The sequence below is a fragment of the Trichogramma pretiosum genome, unplaced genomic scaffold, assembly GCF_000599845.2.
Source record: "Trichogramma pretiosum strain Unisexual culture from Peru unplaced genomic scaffold, Tpre_2.0 scaffold63, whole genome shotgun sequence".
In the NCBI taxonomy this organism is placed as follows: Eukaryota; Metazoa; Arthropoda; class Insecta; order Hymenoptera; family Trichogrammatidae; genus Trichogramma; species Trichogramma pretiosum.
Genome location: NW_019640834.1, coordinates 987,850 through 1,005,007, shown reverse-complemented (window position 1 = coordinate 1,005,007; position 17,158 = coordinate 987,850). Strand labels below are relative to the sequence as shown.

The 17,158-nt window shown below is 32.8% G+C and overlaps 3 protein-coding genes across 4 annotated transcripts; 1 reads left to right on the top strand and 2 right to left on the bottom strand.

Annotated features, from left to right (window-relative positions):
• Positions 1-1,644: 1,644 nt before the first annotated feature.
• On the bottom strand, positions 1,645-10,352 carry LOC106654815 (pre-mRNA-processing-splicing factor 8). 2 transcript variants are annotated; one of them, XM_014374847.2, is made up of 8 exons: positions 10,204-10,352; positions 9,439-9,864; positions 9,207-9,371; positions 8,898-9,113; positions 8,455-8,793; positions 2,471-8,176; positions 2,237-2,391; positions 1,645-2,059 (listed from the first exon to the last, which is right to left on the bottom strand). In XM_014374847.2, exons 2-8 carry the CDS (start codon positions 9,840-9,842, stop codon positions 1,905-1,907), a joined length of 7,140 nt encoding a protein of 2,379 aa, XP_014230333.1. In that variant the 5' UTR covers positions 9,843-9,864; positions 10,204-10,352; the 3' UTR covers positions 1,645-1,904. The 2 variants fall into 2 exon arrangements, with proteins under 2 accessions (XP_014230333.1, XP_023319244.1); XM_023463476.1 differs by lacking the exon at positions 10,204-10,352 and adding an exon at positions 9,964-9,982.
• Positions 10,353-10,561: 209 nt separating this feature from the next.
• On the top strand, positions 10,562-14,678 carry LOC106654816 (lysophospholipase D GDPD1-like). Its single transcript, XM_014374849.2, has 8 exons — positions 10,562-10,615; positions 12,312-12,856; positions 12,943-12,985; positions 13,189-13,370; positions 13,430-13,650; positions 13,740-13,873; positions 13,957-14,074; positions 14,140-14,678. Exons 2-8 carry the CDS (start codon positions 12,733-12,735, stop codon positions 14,272-14,274), a joined length of 957 nt encoding a protein of 318 aa, XP_014230335.1. The 5' UTR covers positions 10,562-10,615; positions 12,312-12,732; the 3' UTR covers positions 14,275-14,678.
• A 1,500-nt stretch (positions 14,679-16,178) lies between these two features.
• On the bottom strand, positions 16,179-17,076 carry LOC106654692 (protein mago nashi homolog). Its single transcript, XM_014374674.2, has 2 exons — positions 16,966-17,076; positions 16,179-16,860 (listed from the first exon to the last, which is right to left on the bottom strand). Exon 2 carries the CDS (start codon positions 16,853-16,855, stop codon positions 16,415-16,417), a length of 441 nt encoding a protein of 146 aa, XP_014230160.1. The 5' UTR covers positions 16,856-16,860; positions 16,966-17,076; the 3' UTR covers positions 16,179-16,414.
• Between the last annotated feature and the right edge of the window lie 82 nt (positions 17,077-17,158).

The following is a 17,158-nucleotide window of genomic DNA, read 5'->3' as shown; positions in this document are numbered from 1 at the left end:
AATCAAGAACTCAACAATTAATCTAAAATGAATTATTTGACAATTTGACAATCTTATTAAATATCTGAACGACAAACACGACTTGACGAAATCATAAATCGAATAAAAAAAAAAGTAACATATTTTTGTATAATAAAACTTGTAAGAGTCCATTGATTCACGAGGTTTTTGTAACCGATTGAGGTAACGATGTCAAACAAGGTTTTTCTCATGTATTTTGACCTTCTAAAGACAAGTATCTAGAAGATTTTCAAGCACGATAAATGGCATTATACATTCTAAGATTATCCAAGAATTCGTGACGTCAGTCATTTTTGGATTTTACAAGAAATTATCAAGTAATCAACTCTCAAAAATATTGATCGCGTAATAATTTCAGCAATTAAAAATCTCCTTTTTATCGAGCGATTAAATTTTTAACAATTTGTTCTTTAAGACAAATTTTTAGACGTTTTGGGACATATCTACAAAAATTATTCATATTAAAAGGGTCCAAATATATTAGAAAAACTTTATTGGACTCATTTGATAGTATCCCTCTATTATTTTAGTAATTGTAAGTATTTTCACTCTAAATAAACTTTTTTCAAATCTACTCAAAAATTAGTCATGGATAATGCACTAGTATCTAATTTTTGTAAATTATGCATGGAAAATAAAAAGGGTTTAAAATTTACACTAAAATTAAATATATTTAAAACAAACTATGTAAATAATTTAAAAAAAGAAAAATTTCCAAAAATTTGAATAATAGATCAATCGTAAAAAAACTACTATTACGATTATAAAAGCTCTAATCATTTAAAGTACTAATTCATAACTCTGATGAATAATTCTGTTAAATTGAATACACGAAATAACAATAATTATATGTTATAATAGTTATCATAATTATACTTTGAGCATTGATGTGTATTCAAATAAAATGTAATGTAAAATGTAATTCTAATCAATGAGATTGAAAATGAAATCTACTTGCTCGTTTTGATTATAATGAAAATTTTGTGTTTTGTAAAAAATAAGAAATGTAGAGCCAGTTCATTAGAGTACAACACTTAGCTCAATTATACAATGTAGTCAATTACCAAGAAAGTGAAAAGATCTAAAAAATTATCGCAACGAAACGCCCTTGGAATTATTCATGACTTTAATTCAAAGCATCAACTTCGAAACGTTTAAAAAAAAACCCAATGCTTATCTTTTTTCTCGCAATTGTTTGATAAACTGATTATTTTAATTAAAAAGCCATGTAGTTACTTATGTACTATGATACTTTCTTTGCATGTCCAGCTGAACTATTCAAAAGAACATCTCTTTCAACTGTAAAAGGTTTGACTAGAAATCGGTTGATTTGTCTGAAGTATACACCTCGATATATATTGTACATAAAATATACAGGTGTTTATTTGTAATATGCGTGTTAAAATAGTGGAAAAGATAATAATTGTACTTAAAATATACAGGTGCTTATTTGTAGCATGCGTGTTAAAAAAGTTGAAAAGATAATAAGTAAATTAAAGTACGACGCATGTAAATTTTCAGAACATACAATTGATCGAGGTAAGAAAGGTTTTGAACTAGGAAGGATGTGTGCGTGTGTTATTGTAATTTCTATTACGTATATTAGTCAATTATAACTCCAAATTTGTTGTTCAGTTAATTAAATTTTTAATCACTTTTTGTAGTACAATTGAATAAATGTAGAGTAAAAGGCAAATTTCAAGTATTATGATTAAAAATGAAAAAGTAAGTTGTGATACTCAAATGATCCTTTTTAACTGTATACATTTTTGTCTTTTTTTTACATGATGAATTAAAATATTTCGTCTTTAATGATGAATTAAAGATTGAAAATGATTATAATCAAATATTTACAAAGTGCTTAAATATGCTAAGATATTTATTTAAGCGTACATATCTTCACGATCTGCTCCAACACCATCACCATCTTCCAGACTTGCAAAGTTAAGGAAGTGGGCGGGTCTGTGTACTTCATGGTAAAATTCTTTCGGGTTCATCAATTGAAGTTCATACTTCATATTTGGATCGTGTCTCACACCTAAAAAAGAAAGAAAAAACATAGAATTTTTATTTTTAATATTATATCATATTATCGTAATATTTCAACGCGAAGAGCATTCAATTTACCGCTTTTAAAAAATGATTAAGAACTCAATTGATTTTTACAATATAGGTTTGAATTTACATATTAAAGAATATAAAAAAAGACACTTACCCATAAAGTTATAATTCCATGACCCTTGATTCGGTACCATGAAGAATCCAAGGAATCTATCAGATAGTAACATTTGAACCTTTTCGTAATGACTTGGAAGGTAACCTTTTGGATTATTTCCTTTGTCGGTGTTTTGTTTACCCCATTCAAATCCGCTAAAATATTAATATTTAATTAGTTTAAATAATGGATATCGATATGATTTTATATAAAATAATTTTGTAATTAACAAACCTTGGAGTCAGCTTATAAGCTGTTAGAGAACAGGAACCAGGAGTGAAACTGCAAGTTATCACTATTGTCTTTTCACCATCCCAAGCTGGATTTTCTGCCATCACTTTAGCGTGTGTTGTAATATCCTGTGGTGACAACTGAGGCAATTCATTAGGTTGAGTGTGAATCCACCCCAAAGGTTCCATTTCTTTGAGATACTGATGACCAGGTAACGTACTGGGGAGATGCACAGTTTGATGGGTTCCCCATTGAGGAGGCATGACAATGCATCTAATTTCTTTTACTTGAGGATTGTCAGGTGGACTGACACCATATAAATATCCGGCGATTTGAGCACGCAAATCGGAGATAGTCACGAATTTCTTTAGAACGTTTTTCGGTAAAATGTACGTGTAACCAGTTTCCTTGATATCATCAGAACTGACGTAAATATGATTTGTTCGCAAATGCAAATTAGTAGCTGAAATGGCTCGAATACGCCATTCAGTTTTGGAACTGAAGGATTGTGTTTCGTAGTTGGATGTTGTTGCGGTAATAATTTCATCACCGTGTTTGTTGACTGTTCTGGTTGTAGTAGCAGTGAGTTGAGATTGTTCTTTAGTCTGCTTCTCAATTTCAGCAATTTGTTGTCTTTGAGCCGATGGTGCACTAATTTCCATACCAAGAATAATGTCTCGAATTTCGGACTGTGTTAAAGAAGCAACGTTGACGTTGTTCTTCTTACCATAATCGGCAAGAATTAGATCCTTCAATTGTACTTCAACCTTGACCCATTCGTCATCAGTAAGTGATGGCCATATGTGATGAGGTTCAGTGATAGTTGTTTTATCTGGTTTAAGAACCACTTTGGTTCTTTCAGTATTCACGTGCAGAGCACGGAGAATTAAAATTAAACGAGAGAATGCAGTATAAGATGAAATTGTTTTGAGCCAATCATCGTATAGATTGAATAATACCATTTGTGGTTCAGTTGCTTTCAAAATGAGATCACCGAACTTCTCAACTTTGAGACAAGCTTGGAATGGTAATTGTAACTCGGAACCTTTAATAACAATATTTGGGAAGTCAAGTAAATGCACTTCCAGCGGGTCCAACATTCCCTTACGAGTAACGATAATTTGCTTAGGTTGTTCTTCAACAGGCAGTGAACGAATAAGAGCAGCAACTTCTTCTGCAGTCTTCCACTTAGCTAATTGACCCAGACGTTTCTGACCTGCCCATACCGAAGTATGAATAATCTTGAGAAACAGTTGTCCGGTTCTGGGATTGAAAATGAAAATTGCGCCGTTGATGGGCTTCGTCGTCAAGTTTCCTTCAAACGTTTTGTGAATAGTAACACGATAAACGTTGGTATCGTCGACGAACCAAATAATTTGGTTACAGAACAGCTCTCCGTAATTTTGCGACGATAGGTAGGGCTCAGTGGGCTCGGACGAGTACAACTGCAATGCTTTCCTTATACGTTCTCTCAACACATACAGAGCAGGATTAGCTTTCATAATTTTAGCCATGGCCTGTTGAATTAAAGGCTTGCAACCAGGGAACCAGTTACCATATGCACTGTGTAAGTTGTAGGCCAAGTCAATAGCAATCAATAAACCGGTTGGAGATGGATATATTGACATGTTGTCAGTAGTGTAATCTAAAAATTTGGCTCGGGCATAACGTTCTATGTCGTGAGAATCATAATCACCCCAACGTAACTGAACGTCAATCCAGTATTTTTGCGTCGTAGTATTGTCCATCACGTCTTTAGAGTCAGCCAAAAGCGATGGTCTTGAGACGTTCCACTTGTATGCAGAGAACAGTAAAATATCGGCACATGAAGAGTTCATTTTGTAAGATTTACGTGGATGTATGGTTTCTTTTTGTACTGTTTCAATTTCTAGAGCATCAAGTTCTTGATCAAAAACTTGACAAAGATCCATAACGATGGACTCGTGGACTTTTTGCCACAAGTGAGCACGGAAAATTTGAATAAGAGAAATTTTTAAAGTTGGAATCTTTCCGTGCATGAAAATTCCTGTCAAATCTAGTTGTACTTGGAAACCAACATATACATTGGCTCTGTTAATAGTGGGCGACCACCACAAGGTAAAACGACGATTAGGAATTTGATTCAAACCAGATCGTTGAGCGTTAGTCAATTTTTTGTACTTCATTGATTCTTCAAAGCCTGATGCTTTTTCCCAGAACAGACCTTCCCATGTAGGGAAGTATGTTCCTTTGAAAAGAGTGTGTTCCAAGATTCCTTCAACACCACCCAAAGCTTGAATCATATCTGTTCTATAGTTATTTAAATTCCACAATTTGCCGTCGTGACGTTGATGAGTCCACCAGAACGGATTTTGCTTCAAAACCTGATATTGTTTAAATTCTGTACGTATCCTCCAACCCTTGTCATACGCAAGAGTGTGTCTGTCTTTTTGGAACAAAGTATTAATACGAGGGATACCACGATCCCAACTGTCCTCGAGATCTTCAAGAGTTAAACGACGATTTTGTGCATTAGCTTCTTGACGTTTTAATGCGTATTCTGCCCACACTCTTTGTGAATCAATGAATTCAGATTCCCAGGGTTGAATATATCTGTACAAATTTGGAATGAGCTGATCTTCGTCGTGGCTCATACCCGAACGGAAATGAGTAATACCCACTTCAGTCTGTTTAGACCACCGAAGATCTGATTGTGGAATAAGTACATGACCCATAGACAACATTCCTAAGCCTCCCAATTCTTTCGGTGTATAAAATACAACGGGTGGAAATCTCGAAGGCATTTTTGAATTAAGACCAATTTTGATACGAGTTTGTATTTTGTTCTCACATTTAACTAATAAATCGAGCAATTCTTGTGTATTGACAACTGCTTCACGGAAATAGGTCATAAGACCAATCAATGCAGTGTTCCATTTGTTGACAATTTTTGTGAAAGTAGTTGAGCCTGATGCCATGAGAATTTGTCGGACACGATTGTGGAATCTTTGTAAACTCTCATCATCGACTCTTAAAAAGCATTGTGCCGTACGTTCTTTGGTTACTTCATTCTGAAGATTCCAAACACCATCTCTGTGCGTAAATTCTTCATGCGTCATTCGACATTTAGGCAATATACGGCATTCAAAGCCACTCATATTAAATAGCAAATTTGGATTGTCTTTGCTGTAAACACTGACAAAACTGTTTTCCCATTGAACAGTAGTTGCTGAACGAGGCAAACGGTTTTTGATATCCCAAAAGACAGCACGGCCAAGATTAACATCGTGTTTCATCAGACGCATACGCGCATCACGTGGCCAACATTTCTTATTGTTGTAGCCAACTATATTTTCATTGTTAGGATCTGGATGTTCTGTTAAATATCGCTGAATCAAATCACGCGCTTCATCGGCACTGAAGCGCAAGAAAAGATGAATTCTATCGACGTAACGACAGTACAAGCGGATTGGATGGGCAACTTCGGAAGCGACGTCCTGGAATGTAAGGAATTCATTGGGCATCTGTGGTGGACCAGCCATTTCACTAGCCCTTTGCAGACCAAGGACCAACAAATCCAATACGAGGCCATAGTATTGTGCAATAAACGAAGCAAATTGAAGACCCCTTATGATGCCATAACTGTTGGTGTGATTCATGTCTTTGTAATTTATGACAACGTTGTTTTTGGCTGTCATGTAATCAGCAATATTATGATCAACAATGAGACGCAATAATCGATTGAGTAAGGTTAAGTCAATCTTTTCGTACAGTTTCTCAAACTTCGATTCCAGCAGAACATTGCATTCACCTTCGCTAACATCCCAAACATCCTGAAGGTTATTTATACCTTGGCACCACTTGTAGACAAGTAATGGAGGAGGTTCGGCATCAGCGGGCTTAACCCATGGTGGGAAAAGACGACGCTTATCGGCTTCGTACCACAAGTATTGATCTAGATATGCATCTGTGATTTTTTCTAAAGGTTCTACATCATAAACCGGTATCAAATGGCTGTACAGATCCATGAATTCAATACCAACTTCTTTAAATGCTCTTTGAGTAAGCAAATGACGCTTGATCCTGGATAATGCTTCATGAGGATTATCATAGGCTTGTTCAATTAATCCGAGCTCTTCTCTTTGGCTCTGATTCAATCTTGATTTAACGCTGTAAGCTTCTTTCAATCTTTCAAGGGCTAATATAAGTAATTTGGTGTCATGTTTATAAGAAAGTGGTGGGAAAGGAATTGGAGCGAATCTTCTTGATTCAAGCCAATGAACGGTAGTAGTGTAAATTGCAACGGCTTCTTCAGGCGAAATATATGGCCCATCCTTCAGATAGTTATGTTGACGTTCTTGCTCAGCTTTCAAGTAGAGTCGAGTGAGGCGTCCCAAATTTTTTTTACATACGGTTTTGTCAACTGTAGCTCCTCTACGAATACGCTCGCGATTGTAATGCGCAGTATTTGTCCACCAATCAGCTTTCATTTTGACGTATCTAAGAATCATATTTTCAATAGGAATGGGCAATCCTGGAACCTTCCACGGAATGTTTGCTTTCCAACATCTCCAGGCTTCACTCAAATGCTGCAAGATTGTTCTGGCTTTATTCTGTTTGATACCTTCTGGCATCATGTCTACAATATCGTGCATAACAGATGCTCTAAGCTCTAGATCAAAGTGAGACTCTACTCTTTGTTTAGTCACAGTTTTTGCAACACCTTTAGAGTGTCGTCCTTCAAATTGTCTCGACAATAAATTCCCAAGCCATCTTTCTAATAGAGGTGTGATTCCACGCATGAAGAAAAGCCACACACGCCAACCAGGTGCCCAAAATCCGCAGCCTGGTCCTTTTCCAACTGGACCAGTATTGAATCGATAGTAAATTAAATGCTTCAAATCTTTGCACATTCTTATCTGTCTCATCAACTTGTATTTATAACGATACATTCCAGTTAACTGACCAACATGAGCAAAGATATATTGAAGACCATCAGCTAGTTGGAAAGCATCAACATTATTCAAGCGGTATTGAACATGTGAATCAATAATCAACTTAGTCAGCCGAAGAATTTCGCGGCAAAGATGGAAGGCGTTTCCGAAACGAGATTTTTTTCTTTCCTTGGTGGTTAGTGTCTTGCTAGGTTTTAAGTTGAAATTGTAATCCAGATGAAGGTAGTTCAGATTCTTTCGGTGTATCAATAAATTCAACATATTATATCCTTGACGGCATACTTGTAAACCAGCTTCTACCCAATCAATCATAGTTGTTTGGAAGAATTTCGTTGATTTGAATGAACGGAATAGATATCTTTTCTTTTGAGGTTTAGGGTGCCTGTGTTTCAAGGCATTCAAAACAAAATATTTCAGTAATTTTTGATAACTAACTCTGACTTTCACGGGTTGTCCTGGTGGAGCATGTTCTCTGTACCATGACTTTACTAAGGGAATATCGATTGCTCTTCTAGTTCTATCAGATCTAGTATTGAATGGTCGTGGAGCCCAAAGCAAAGCAATGCCATTAGCTGTATTGTCTGTGTAGAGAGGAGTTTCTTGATAGAATGGTTGAACACCTTCTGGTAGTACATACTCCTCATCATCATCAATTACAGGTTCATTTGTCTTTAACGAGTTTCTATGAGAAATTGGATTGATCAGAGGATCAAAGTAGAAGGCAGGTAAATCTGGATCTTCTGTTTTAATGTACACAACATTTGGAGCGTGATACCTGGAATTGAAGTTAATTATTTTTCACTTTTATAAAAATAAATAATAGGTATCATAATAATAAAATATAGATTTTATAAGAAAGAAAAATAGATTTATAGGTAGAGTAAGCGATCTCCTTTCAAAACTTAATAAAGGATTTGATAAACTGCTACCAAATTTACTATACCACACGGCTAGTAAGATTTATTTGTAACTAAACATAAATCTTAAAACTTAGTGTGAAAATAATAGATAAATACAAGTCAACATGAATATAGTTCATTAAATTTGGCTTACCATGATAGATGGACATAATGCGGCATGTTATTATACAAATAAGGAAAAGCAATTCTGTATTCAGTTCTAATTGGTTGCCTAATTATAATCTTGTTAATATCATTAAATTCATTCCAATCTTCATCGGCAGCATTTGAATCTTTAACTAGAGGTTCAAACTTTGGTCCACCAGGAATAGCCATATTCAAGGCTTTAGCAGTGAAGAATGATTTAGGATCAAATAGATAAAAGTAATTGTTATCTACTAAATCGGTCAACAAGGGATTTGCTAGACGGTAGAGAGCTGCCATAACTGGTAGAGATAAGTTCCACTTTCTATAAGTGGAGCCATTTACATACCTAAAATAAACGAAATGTAGTTAGAATACTAATTAAATTAATAACTAGTTTTTTAAAAGTGAAATAGATTTATTGTTTAATTTATGAGCATTTTTTTCACTTACTTTGTTCCTACAAGAGGTTTATGATCATAAAACCATTCAGCTACAGGGGAATCTTCGTCTGCATCCATTTCAATTTGGATAGCTTCCAAAGGTTCAACATCTAAAACATTGTCAGCATAATCTAATGGAGGTTCTTCATCATCAAAAGGTGGAAATCTCATGCGTTTAAAATGTCTTCGATCTCTTTTTTCTCTTCTCATCATAACCCACATGGTACTAAAATACCAATAGGCATTATATTTAAAATTTAAATAAAATATGACAATCTATAACTACAATAAAAATCATGTAATTATGACAAATTCTTACCCCCATTGAGCTATGTACAGAGGCTCTATGACCCATGGTATTTCATTGACAAATGTAATAGCACCAGTGATGTGGTACAATACTTTGACATCTCTTATTTGTTCCCAAGGCATGGGCATATTTTCAAGTAACTTCATCACCGCATGAGGCATATATTTAAGAGAACTGAAATAAAAAATTCATTTTCAAGAAAATGTTACCTTAATCGGAAATGAAAAAAAATTTTACCAACCCTAAATAAACTCGTTTATCATGTCTATATTTACGACTGCTCATGTCACCATGATCTCTTATTATTTTTCTAATATGCTCTGGAGGCATATCTTCTTTTTGAGCATCAACAAAACCAAATTTGCGCTTTTCAGCAAATCGTTTGGATTGAAGCTGTTGCCATTTTTGAGCTTTCTCTTGCAATTTATCTTCTGTAATAATTTCAGATTGTTTCATTGAGGGTGATGGTTGAGGCAGTGGTGGTCCTGTACTCATTGCTTGCATATGAGCATGATGAGCAGCTTGAGCTTGAGCAGCGGCTTGAGCATGAGCAGCTTGAGCTGCAGCCATTTGGGCAGCTTGTTGCTGAGCCATCATCTGGGCCCATGGGTTTGGACCCAGCAAATGATAAGGCGGTATGGACATTTTGGGTTAGAAATTGACCAATCTGAAAAAATCAACAAAAAATATTCATAAAATACAATGCAAACTTTGTTGATTCGTACAAAAAAAGATATTTTCCGAAAATTCAATCTTATATTTTAACCTATTCATGTTAACATCTTTCAATTGATAATCTTCTTAAAAATCATTATCCAGTAAAAAAGAGATGAAGTTAACGAAATTTTAACTGAATGATAGTTGAAGTATGAAGTAGTGTACAACAACTTTTGATACAAATCACGAGGAAATTTATCGACTAAATGTTGGGTAAATATGGGACCTCATGAACGTCGGATTCAGAGATGTTTTATTATGGGCACAATAGCAGTTGTTCGTGACTTACGGATGAAGACACAATACTTGATCAAGCATGCACAGCTTTCATCCTTGGTCAATGGTTATTTGATTTGTTTTTCCGCAAAAACACTGTCGTTGTTGCCGGTGAATTAGCACGCCATTTTCCACGATGCTATATCGTTCACACACACAATAGCGGGGTTAGTGGTACACGTATTTTAGACTGCGGAACAACGCCAAAGTACAGTCATAGAACGGAGGAGTAAATTTTTGCCGGGTGCAAGACGGTGGCGACCTCAAATCACCAAGTGGCAAGTTTATGTTTTACGGTGTAGGGCCGGACTCGGGACTCAGTCACTCAGCCCTTAGAAATTGCAACAGGGGAAAAAGTTCCAGGGACCAAGAGACCCTATAATTCGTCTATAGCGATTGGTAGCATCTCTGATTTGATACTTGAGGTGAATTAGAACGATCTGACGGTACTAGCATGATTTGGTCTGCAAATTATCATTATGAATTTCAACAATTATCAAAATTTCTTAATTATACCTATTCCGAGTTAATTTTTCAAAAACTATGGAATTTCAAAGAAAATACTTCATTATTACTTTTTCAAATTGAGCCTGTTCTGATCGTTCGGATGCAAAAGAAGTTAAGGAGGCTCTTTCGGTACCGGTTTTTGTACAGTCGAACGCGCTGTAGCTTACGCATGGTGCAGAACGCAACGTAATGCGCATGTGCCGTACGGCTAGGCCTTTCTCGAGCAGACATCTGATTTTAAGTTTATTTCCCATTGAGAAATAGATTTAGTTGATTTTTTTTATAAAATGTTCAATTCATATTTTAATAATAAAAGATTTCTTTCTCAGAATTGCCCCGTTTTTTATTTAATTTAAAATTTTTATTTTTATTCGAATTTGAATTTCGCGCTCTTTTGCGTTGCGTCGTCTTTCGGATCACATCGAGGAATTCAACGGTTATCACGTTATATTTCTTCAGAACGTTCGCCAACCTATATTTTTTATCATTTCATTTTAAACATTATTAAATTCCCTTTCAGAAAATATAACTTTTATCAAAGTCTCTCATCATTGAAAAAAGTTATTAACAAAAAAAGATAGCCTCCCATAAGACTGCATGTTAAAATGAGCATTTTCGACTGCAGTTTTCTCGGAAGTTAGTTCGCCGACCCCCAATTTTTTTTTTTTCTACATAATTGTGATGCTCTAAGGAATCGATGATATCAATTACATCAAATTCTCTCATCTTTGACAAAATCGAAAGAGCCTCCTTAAGTCGATTCTCTGACGTAAATATCTCGAGTTTCATACCTTGCAATCTTTTTTTTGGATTTTGTACAAGTATTATTAATCAAATTTTAATTAAAATGTTCACCATTTAAGAAGAAAAGTAAAATAGTTTTTTATTTTCTTTACATAATGGTCGAGTAATGAACCAAGGCGCCAGTGGTATTAAATTAATTTTTTTCGTGTAAAATCATCTAACAATATTTAACAGAATATCAGCCGTATTGAGTTTTCTTCCATAAATTTTATTGATTATTCATAACTCGCAAGGAGGTGACTGTTGCAAGGAATTTACTCAATAAACAACGCCAAAGGCGCGGCCTTTTTGTCGCGTCAATGCTCGAGACGTATGGCTTAAAATACGACCGGGAAAGTGGGGATAAGGATGTTTACTGCTTAAAATATACCTATATAGTGAAGCTCTGAAGCTCATCAAGCTCCGCTTCATTTCGTGTAGCTATACTTTCATATGAATCCAGACTCTTTGCTGTATTAATTATTTTATTGACATATTTCGCTGGAAATCAAACTTGCAATACGATTATTGTTTGTTGGCAGTATTTTTGTTGAAATAACATTCAATAATCGTCATTCGCGTAACTAAATTTTTCTTGAATTTTCAGTTGGTTTCTTTTTTTGTAAGATACTATTTGAAATCAATCTTACCACGATAAAAATTATTTATAAAAATTGTTTACAAGGTAAAAAGTCATGCAAATTTCAACAAACTTGTTTTAATGTTATTCGTGCTTTTTGAACCCAATATTTTGTACTGTTGTTTGACATTAGTTTTTAAAATATTCGAGATTAAAAATATCATTTAATAATTTATTACTGTAACAAACAGATATTTTCAAAAATAGCCAATTGATATTGCCTTAGTCGCAGATCAAGCCAGTGCCAAAAACTCCACACTGCTACATTTAGCGCAGACGCGTCTGTCAGTCGATTTTCAGCTTTTTAGACCTGACGGCGTTTTCCAGCCCAACGTACTATATTGCATCTCTTATCTATAATTACAAAACAGTTTTCTGTTGAAGTGCAGCTTGATTGCAACGTGAAGTTTTTATAAATGACGCTACGAGAGGCAGGAAAGTGAAAACTTATGAACGCAATGACTGATTGCCGAGCTTTGATAGCAATCGCGGTTATAAAAGATTAAATAATTAAATATTGTCGTGCCCATTAGCGCTCCAAAGTTACGAGAATGGAGAGGCAATGTGAAAGTGTAAACAAATAAAAAAAAACTACGATAGCTAATTGGAAAGATGATATTTTATGCGTTAGTCGGAAGTTATGTTCTCACGTCAGTATTATTGTTTAAATACCCAATGCTTGTGCACAAAAAGAAAAAAGTCAAATTCATTTGTCAGCATATTAGTCATAGAGGCGGTATTTATTATTAACTACATATGCAGCTTTTAAATATTTTTATACATGTTGCATTCCTTTCATTTCAATTTACATGGCGTTTACAGGTGCAGGAGAAAGTTATGAGAATACATTGAGTGCTTTTCAGAGGTATGTGTAAGTTTTATTTTTTTTTTACATAATAGTAAAATTTTATGATAAATTTATAGAACTATATGAGTATATGAGATAGCATTGAAGAATATGTACAAACTTTAATTTTGAGCACCTTATCTTCAACATAAATATCTAATGAATAATTAATTTAAAGAACTAATATGTACTAAGAAAACGTTTAATTTTTAATATTGCAGAGCTGTGGCTTTGGGTACACAAATGTTGGAATTGGATTGCCATTTGACAAAAGATGGACAAGTTGTTGTTTCTCATGATCACAATCTTTTAAGGAGCACAGGACTTGATAAAAATATTAGTGAGCTTGATTTTGATGATTTGCCTTTATTGAAAACTAGGCTACCAATAGATTTTGATCCAGGTATGTGAATTAATAATACAAGTACTTATGAATGGAAAAATAAATTTTACAATTTACAGGGGCTTATTATGAGGGTTCAGAAAATAAAGAAGAAAGAAAATTTGTATTGCTCGAAGAAGTTTTTAAAAATTTTCCCCAATTACCAATAAATATTGATATAAAAATTAATAATGATGAACTTATATACAAAGTATCAGAGTTAATAAAACAATATAAACGAGAAGATTATACAGTATGGGGTAATTTTAGCGATGAGATTACTCAAAAATGTTATAAAATGGTAAGTAATATGATTATTTATTTCATATAATATATACTATAAAAAATATTCTATATATTCAATACTAAACTATATCATTTACTTTTTAGAATCCAAATGTTAATTTGTTATTTTCTATGAAAAGAGTTATACTCTTGATTATTTACATGTATACTGGTCTTTTACCATTTGTGCCTCTTAAAGAAACACATCTTGAAATATTTCTGCCATCAATATATTTCAAGTAAGAACTAAAAATAAATGTTCATATTCAACTCTTTCAGTTTTAAAATTTGCAATTTATAAATACACATTTTGTCTTTTAAGGAAAATGGATAGACCTATTCCACCTTTTCTGCCAATTGACAAAGTTTTCTTAAAAGCCATGAATATACTTTTAATGAGACCATCTTTATTCAATCATTTGCAAGCTCGAGGATTGCATGTGCGTAACACCACTAATAGATATTTTTTGAAAAGTTTGTATAATCAATTATATTACATTTCAAGGTTTACTTGTGGGTATTGAATAAAGAAGATGAATTCAGAAAGGCTTTTGAGCTTGGAGCTACTGGTATAATGACTGATTATCCTTCAAGATTGAAGTTTTTTTTGGAAAAGAATAAACTAAAATGTACAAGTTAAAAACTGAATATATTAATTAAAAAGCAAAAAAAGCATCAAAATTAAAGTTCAGTAAGTATTACAATTGTTTTCGTTAATTGACTTAAATATTAGATCCAAAGAATTTTTTATTATTGTAAAAATCACTCACTTTTTTTCCAATTGAGTAAAAAGTACCACTTCTTTATGAATTTTACAAAGCATATGAGTGTTACACAAGAGGAAATAAAAAAAAATTATTTTTACTGATTTAGTCATCAAGCATAGTCTTTAAGAAGTGTAACATAAATTACTACCTATTTTCTTCTAAAATAAAATATTAATTTAATGATGGATTCACTATAATTTATTTGCGCACATAAATGAACTGATAGATAAATACCTTTTTATATAATATTGTTAAGTCTTCATGCAAAATAATGAATTAAATGAAAATAAAATGTATGCAAATACAAAATTTCAAATGCAGTATTATATATTTCTTAAAAACGATATTTTGTAAAATAATTTTTCATAAATCAAGGAAATTTTCAAAATGGAATAGTTGAAATTAATTTGTTAAAAATTTCAAAGTATTTTTTTCAAATTTGTAACTTTTTATAAGTATATTAATATAACTATTCTACAAATAAAAAGAAACAAAAGTTAAGGCAGTCTGCAGTTTTTATTACTGAATTTATTCAAAGTAGAATAAAATCGTAAAAAATATATATGTGTATAAGTAATTATTTCCATTTCAATATGTACTTAAAACAAGACCATTACAATAATGGTAAGTATTGATGTGAGATAACAATTTTGTTAATGTAGCAGATCGTAAAACTTCAATACTATTATAAATGTAACATAAATGCATAACTTGTAACAAATAATTACATAAAAAAATTATGCAAAAACAGATACCTCAATCTTTTCGTCGATTGATTTCTATTATGGTTTAACATTATGTTTATCACAAAATAGTTTTTTTGGTCAAATATATTTGTTCCTGAACGAGAATTAGGTACATATTAGTAATAATTTCATTTCATACTCATCCAATCTCTACATCTATGATAGTAAAATTTTTCTGCTTTATTGTCATTATTTTTTACTTTGTAATAATGATGTACTTTCCCAGAACAATAAATACATTTTATATCAGCTAAATGTGATCTATTAAAATGTTTTTTAATACTAACACCATTACCAATAAATGTTTCCTTACAACTTTCACAATAAATTAAGTTTTGTCTAAACCTTTCATGTACTGCATCTGTTACTGCTCTTCCTACATTTAAATTACTGTCGGGTGATCTATTCTGTGATGAAGAGGGTTCATCATCTTCAACGAAAGCTCTGGCACTACCATTGACAGACATTTCATAGCTGTAGAATTGTCCAAAAAAATATATGGTTATAAAAAATTTATCAGTCTATTCAGTAAAATACAATATTAAAAAATTTATTTCAAATTTATCATGCAAAATTATTTTCAACAAATATTATTAAATTAAAAATAAAGTTAAAAATACCTTTATGATGTTAATTTTAGTTGATATAGTTGCATCAAAACAACTCCATTTTTAGCAAAAAGTGTTACAATTATTAATAGTTGTGACGTTTGTTAACATAATTTTGAATTAACTTTACTGCAACTTTAAATAAACTGTTACTATAAGTTAAAATTTTTAATTTTTCACTGTGTCAAAAATAAATGAAGTGGAAGTTTTACCAAGTAGAAAAAAAATTCAAAGTGACAATCGATATGAGCGATATTTCAACGGTTTATAAACAACTATTGAGGTTAAGGAAGTTTGCCTGACCCTGAAGCTTGTGGTGGTCGTGGGTAACCAAACTAACCAAAACTATGGGCAAATTTATTGCGGTCTGTTATCAGTTGTTAAAATAAGAGACGAGCATATTCAATTAAATAATCATTTTATTTTTTGAATTTTATGAAATTTTTTTTTCAATGAAAAATTTTTCATTAATAAATTATTATTGAATATAATATAATTATCCTGCCAATTCAGAGATTACAGCTTATAATATTCTTATTGATGAAATGAAGCTAGCGCTTGTGTAAAATCTTAGTCAATTTTATTTGATTAGATGAATTAATTTATTTTTAATGTATACTGTAGAAAAATTAAGTTATATTTATAAACATTGAAAATATTTATATGGGCTTAATTTTAAAGTGTAATCCAATTAATGAAAAAACAAGACATTTCAAGTCTTGTACTAAGTAGTAGAAGCATCTTAATCCTTCTGGGTCCCTTGACTGGTTTACATCCAACAACGAACCAGTTTTTGACGTGGTGAATGATATGTGCTCATCACCAATAACTATTTCTAATTCTTGGCGACCAACTCTATCAGGCTGGGGCCATAGAGAATCATCTTCCTGCATGATTTCTGAATCCTGAATGATTCTTTTTAATTCTTCCATCACACACTGATGGACGTAGGCTTCTTTTCTGATCATAGTATCATTTTTGTAGTTTGAATTGTTGGCATATCTCAATTTGCCATCAGGTCGAAATTCGAACTCCAGAAATTCGTGTCCGAATTTGCCCTTGTGACCAACATAGTACCGAATGTAGAAATCAGTCGGCATTTTGTCTGCAATTTTTTCGTAATTGTTACAATACAGCCAAAGATAATAATGGATTTATACATGTAATCAATGTATAAGCTTCAAGTATAACATAAAATGACAAAACTTACGAATTAACTAGAAATGTTTGAAAGAAACCAAAGTGAGAATGTTTGTTGATACACTTTCACAGGTTAAGCTGTTTACTGCACTCGAGTCTGAATCTAGACTACTGTACTGTACGATATCATAGAAGAATGTCTCGTTCTGCAATGACAAGTTGTATGCCGTCAGTAGATAGTGCGTAACGTATTGCACGATGGA

What these genes read in the sequence shown, in the direction of transcription:
- LOC106654815 (XM_014374847.2), bottom strand. Translation starts at nt 9,842, where the DNA reads ATGTCCATACCGCCTTATCATTTGCTGGGTCCAAACCCATGGGCCCAG. An exon ending in GATAAACGAGTTTATTTAGG is followed by an intron (nt 9,372 to 9,438) that starts GTTGGTAAAATT and finishes TTTTTATTTCAG; the next exon opens with TTCTCTTAAATATATGCCTC. An exon ending in CTGTACATAGCTCAATGGGG is followed by an intron (nt 9,114 to 9,206) that starts GTAAGAATTTGT and finishes TTGGTATTTTAG; the next exon opens with TACCATGTGGGTTATGATGA.
- LOC106654816 (XM_014374849.2), top strand. Translation starts at nt 12,733, where the DNA reads ATGATATTTTATGCGTTAGTCGGAAGTTATGTTCTCACGTCAGTATTA. An exon ending in ACCAATAGATTTTGATCCAG is followed by an intron (nt 13,371 to 13,429) that starts GTATGTGAATTA and finishes TACAATTTACAG; the next exon opens with GGGCTTATTATGAGGGTTCA. An exon ending in CTGCCATCAATATATTTCAA is followed by an intron (nt 13,874 to 13,956) that starts GTAAGAACTAAA and finishes TTGTCTTTTAAG; the next exon opens with GAAAATGGATAGACCTATTC.
- LOC106654692 (XM_014374674.2), bottom strand. Translation starts at nt 16,855, where the DNA reads ATGCCGACTGATTTCTACATTCGGTACTATGTTGGTCACAAGGGCAAA.